This window comes from Octopus bimaculoides, chromosome 15 (genome assembly GCF_001194135.2).
Source record: "Octopus bimaculoides isolate UCB-OBI-ISO-001 chromosome 15, ASM119413v2, whole genome shotgun sequence".
Classification (NCBI taxonomy): domain Eukaryota; kingdom Metazoa; phylum Mollusca; class Cephalopoda; order Octopoda; family Octopodidae; genus Octopus; species Octopus bimaculoides.
The window spans coordinates 413,579-419,348 of record NC_068995.1 but is presented as its reverse complement, the minus strand read 5'-3'; the positions used below and the strand labels follow the sequence as shown (position 1 = coordinate 419,348).

General features: G+C 42.0%; 1 protein-coding gene across 1 annotated transcript; it reads right to left on the bottom strand.

Moving 5' to 3' along the window:
- Positions 1-1,118: 1,118 nt before the first annotated feature.
- On the bottom strand, positions 1,119-5,067 carry LOC106873740 (hormone receptor 4). Its single transcript, XM_014921235.2, has one exon. The coding sequence runs from the start codon at positions 4,612-4,614 to the stop codon at positions 1,942-1,944; it is 2,673 nt and encodes an 890-aa protein (XP_014776721.1). The 5' UTR covers positions 4,615-5,067; the 3' UTR covers positions 1,119-1,941.
- Between the last annotated feature and the right edge of the window lie 703 nt (positions 5,068-5,770).

The following is a 5,770-nucleotide window of genomic DNA, read 5'->3' as shown; positions in this document are numbered from 1 at the left end:
GATGAAATTTTGACGAGATAATCCGTTGGAAATACAAAAATAACATTCATTAGAATGATTTTTAGATTTTTACTCTCTCTTTGTTTAGGAAAGTAATCCGACACACACGCACGCACACACACACAAGGAATATCTGTTTAAACACTCCTCAAAGCATTTTGTTTTTGTTGTAAAAGTCCAAAGTTCTTGTGTTCTTGCTCCGGTTCTTCACCATGTCCTGAGAATCATTGTTAATGGCTCTGGTTTGCCATTATTAAAATAATTATCCCACTGTTGTTTGTTTTGTTTTGTTTTTTCAAAGTTCTCTATTTAAACAAAAAATGGTCCAAAATAAGGAAGAAAAAAAAATGGAAAAAAAAAAAAAACAGTCTCGATTTCTTAATTGGAAATCAATCAAAGAATGAAGAATTAACTGATGATTTCCATGCCACAGACACAAACTAATCAATGTATATCGACCGGAACAATTGCTTTTTTCAATCGTCCAAGAATGGCTGCAAATCAAAGTTGACTTTGGCGGGATTTCGACTCAGTTCTTATAATGATAGCTTTCAGGCATTTTATGATTTACAAATAATAATATTAATAATAATAATAATAATGATGATGATGATGAAAATTAAATAAATAAATGAAATAGCGATGGCGTTCATGGTTGTATTTGACTATATAATCATGACACGTGTGTATATATGTATACATGTGAGCAATTAGTCTGTATGCACATACGTGTGTACATGCTATATACACACGTGTGACGATGTGTATAATGTTAATTCCAAAATATTGATTCAATTTGAAGAATGACGGTCTGTTTGCTTTGTTCCTGTCTACCTATGTGGACATACATACATACATACATACATACATATATATATATATATATATATATATATATATGTGTGTGTGTGTGTATATATATATCGTTCTTCCACAGAAAGGGACACAGAAAGAAACAAAGAGAGAAACAAGGCGAGAAAAAAACTGTGTGTAGTGGTCAGCGATCTATCATGGCACTCAAAACGAATTATATATATATACATATATATATATATACATATATATATATATATACATATATATATATATATATATATATATATATATAATTCGTTTCGAGTGCTTTGACAATTTTATTATGACTCATGAAATATTCATTACAATGATACTTCAAGGCCACCATAGTCCTTGTTATATGGTCGTTTCCTCTTATGTAATCGTTAGCTTAATTTTCTTGGTTGTTTTATTAATAGAAGTTTTACAGTAATTCAAGGCCACCATAGATAGTTTCTAAAACATCGTTTTGTGTAAGTTGCAAAAAAAAAAGTTGATTTCTAAATTAACAAAAATTCTTGAGATAATCCAAAATCATCAAATACGATGTGTGTGTGTGTGTGTGTTGTTTTAGTGGTGCCGGCCGAGCCCATGCTCGAGCTCTGTATTGCTGCTTATACGGTTTTTGTTGGATTTTTTTTTTTTAGATTGGCACAAAGAGTTTTGGCGATTAAATCGTTACCAGTAATATACTGTGGGTGTCTATCCAGTCACTTCCTTATACCGAAACATTTTGGTCATGTGGTGTTTCTTTCTTAATGACTTTTCGTCTTCATTATCACATTGCAATTACGATTAATTCTCTTAACTGGTTTTTTGTTGTTGTTGTTGTAGCTGTTTAGCCCGGGGCAACGCTGATCGAGCAGGCTTCTGTAGAATCAAAGGCCTTCCGCTTGTGGTCATCACGTCCCATCGTTGGTTCAGCCATAATGTATCTAGGACTACATTGTCCGAAAGCATCCTCTTTCATTTGTTTTTTTAATTTAAAGACGGTAGCAATTTGAGGAAGATTTGGCTGTTATCGCTAGCAAATCAAACAACCACGTAGAGGCTGTGGCGGTGTCGTCGCTGTTGTTGCTTTTATTGTTATTGTCGTCGACGCCGTCATCATAACTTTGTGAGTTCGACAAAATTGTCATCTTGAAGGTCAAAGTTCGGTTTTGGCGTCGAGAAATCCGTGGAGAAGTGAAGGCTTTCATTCTGCCCCGGTTCCACGGTCAGCTGATGTTGTTGAAAATAGAGGTGGCGTTGGGGCTGTTTGGTGAGTTGTTGTTCAGGTTGATGTTGATGCTGATGATGCTGGCGTTGTGGCAGTTGGTAAGGATGATGATGATGATGGTGGTGGTGATGGTGATGGTTGCGGCGAGGGCGGCGGTCGTGGACGGGGGCGGCAGAGCAGTTGGGGCCGTCAGGCGATCGAACCCCGGTGACGCTGTCGGCGAGGTTGTCGTTGCTACCACCACTACTAACACTACTACTTCTACTACTACTACTGTCGCTGCTACTAATACTGCTACCACTGTCACTGTGGTTACTGGTGCAACAACTACAACCACCACAACCACTGCTGCTGCTACTGCAGCAACAACTGCCTCTACTACCACCGCCACTGCTGCTGCTGACTTCCATATCACTGTCGCTGTTGTTGTTGTTGTTGTTGTTGATAGCGTGGATCTTGTTGCCATAGTCACCGGGTATCCATGGCGGGGAGAGAGAGGAGTTATTCCCGTTGCTATTGGCAACAGCATCCGCGTCGTTGTAGTTATTAGCTTCACGGCAGAGGAGGTGGCGGCGGCGGCGGTGATGATGATGGTGATGATGATGGTGATGATGATGGCGATGACCGGAAGTCGTGACTGGTTCGTTCTCCTGCGACATGAGGAAGTCTTGGAGAAAACTGGTATCGGCCACCCGTTTAAGTAACCCGTCTGATTCATCATCACCATCATCATCATCGTCGTCATCATCATCATCACCATCACTGTTAACAACATCCTTTTCGTCGTCTTCTTCCATTTCTATTTCGTTTGCAAGTAAGATCTGTTGTTGTTGTGGTGGTGGTGGTAGTGGCAATTGTTGTGTTGGTGGTGGTACTAGTGGTGGTAATAGATGTGTTAGTGGTTGTAGCTTATGTTGCAGTTGTAATGACTGCTGTTGTAATACTAATTGTTGTTGTTGAGGTGGTTGTGGTCGCTGTAGTAACAGTTGTTGCTGTGGTTGAGGCTGCAGTTGTAGTGGATGTTGTTGTCGGTGGTGGTGGTGATGATGATAATGGTGGTGGTGTTTATGTTGAGAAAGACGTGCAAACAAACCCAGAGTCGCCAGCTTTTCGGGGATGTCACCAAAGTCCCCTTTACTCTCAGCGGTGTCCATCAATTTAAGGGCTTCACTCAGGGTCCAGATGTAATTGTGCGCGAAACGCAGCGTTTCGATTTTGGTCAGTTTGCCTTCGTCGGAATAATTCGGTAGAACTTCTCGAAGACAATCCAAAGCATCGTTTAAGCTGTGCATTCGAGAACGTTCTCGGTCGTTCGCTTTCATTCGTCTGTTTTTCTTCATTTTCATCACGATCAAAGGGTTACAGTTTCGAATTCGTGACTTGGTGTAACGCTTTTTCTTCGTCGTGGGCCCGTTACGTCGCTTGGCACCGCAGTTTTTTTCCGGACTTGTTTGTTTTCTTTTCAACTCGTCAACGGAGTCAGTCGATGAGGATATTATTGGTATTGACGATGATGATGATGACGATGATGATGATGATGATGATGATGATGATGACGATGATGACGATGACGATGATGATGATGGTGGTGATCGTGATATTATCGGCGGTCTCGTTGCTTTTGTCATTTCCGTTATTTTTCTCCTTGTTGTTGTTGTTGCTTTTGTTCTTGGTGCTGCTAATGATGACGACGATGACGACGATGCTGTTGTTGTTGTTGCTTCTACAGTTGTGTTGACAGAGTTCAAAAGCACGACAGAATCCTTGCACGGTGCGGCGGAGGCGGGTAACAAAACCGGACATGCTACGGCTGCCTTCACATCCGGTTGTTGTGGTTGCGGTTTCGACTCCATCGGAAGCTGAGACTTGGGCTGTCGTTCATTTTGCGGTCGGTTTTGTGGTAATAACTGTTGCAGGTTCGATTTTAACGCGGGCACTTTGCGGTCGGCGGTATGAAGAGGAGAAAATGACAGCGACGAAGATGAATAAGGAGATGATGAGGATGATGATGATGATGATGATGATGATGACGACGACGACGGTGAAGAAGGTGTCGACACAGACAATGGGCTGTCGACAACCGTACTTAATTCCATGGTCATCTCCGGCCGTGGGTAGAGAGGTCGGTAGCGGTGGTGGCCGTTTTGGTATTGATGTTGACTGTGGTTGTGATTATAGTGGAGGTGGTCATCGACATGAAATGCGTTCGTCGTGGGGCTTTCGGGCGATACGATCGGGGATTGAACCGACGACGGTGAGTGGATGACTGAGGAGAGAGCGCCAGGGCTGCTCCAGGAAAAACCTGACGACACCTTAGCATCAACATTATCAACGACATGAAGAACTCCAGAGAGAGAAAAATCAGCTGTAGTAGTAGTAGTAGTAGTGGTAATGGCACCAATAGTAGCTGTAGTAGTAGTAGTAACCATACTGTGAGTTGAGGAGGGAACGGAAAGAGAAACAATGTCAGAGATTGCCGGTTCTAATTTCACGCTAGCTCCTGTCGTATCGACGCAGGAAACTGGCCCCAGTAAAACATCTTTATTCAAATACATCACCATTTTCGGGATTGTTTTTTTAAAGATAAATTTTAAATAAGATTCTTTTGAAAATAAGTTTTTCTTTTTTTCAACCCCTTTTTTTTTTTTTTTACAAATGTCCCCACGATCTTTTTTTTGTTTTTCAGTCTTTCTGCTTAGTGGTTGTATTTGTTGTTGTTGTGTGTGGAGTATTTTGTTTCTCTGTCTGCTCTATATACACGCGTATATATATAGACAAACAAACGGGTGTATATACATTCATATACAGCGCAAACACGACGATTGTATGGGTTTGTTAGATGTGCGTGGTGGCGGTGGTGGTGTAAGTCCAAGAAAGTGTCACAGACAGAAATAAGTTAAGCATTCGCTGACGTCCACCGTTAAGAAATGCTCCGAGTGGGATACGGCTGCCCTTTATGTATTCTATACGTGTGTTTATATGGAGGGACACGGTCTTGTAAACGTATATATGTGGATATATGTCTATACATAGATGTGTGTGTGAGAGAGAGAGAGTGAGAGAAAGAGAGAATGTGTGTGTGTGTGTGTGTGTTTGAAGATGTATGTGTGTGTGTGTGTGTGTGTGTGTGTGAAATAAGGGTTAGAGTGAGATGCCTCACTTAGCTAATCCCGCCTCTGCCCTTGTCTATGTCATCTCTCTTCTTCGCCGAAGGAAGCTGTGACGGAAGGAGAGTAAGGGGGAGGGAGAGAGGGAGAGCAAGACAGAGAGAAAGAAAAGACAGAGGGGGAGGGGGAGGAGGGCAGTAATGGTTAAGCAGAGAGTGGCAGTAGTGGTAAGAGGTGAGGGAGAGAGAAAGATGGAGAGCGATAAGATGTAGGAGAAGAAGGAGAGAGAGGGAGGGAGAGCCAGCGGTAACAATAGACTGTGCATGTAGATAGATATATATACACATACATATATACACATACATATATACACATACGTATATACACAAAGAAAGTTTCACACACGCATCTCCAACCGCCAAATCGTCTTGTTTTCCACCCCAGCAGTCCCTCCCCCTTCACCTACCGCCTGACCGATCACTAACACCTCCTCCTCCTCCTCTCACAACTGATTACTTTCTATGTCACACTCCACCTCACCAATACCACCACCACCACCACTACTACTACTACTACTACTCTCACCTAGCGCTATCTCACTCCCACCTCA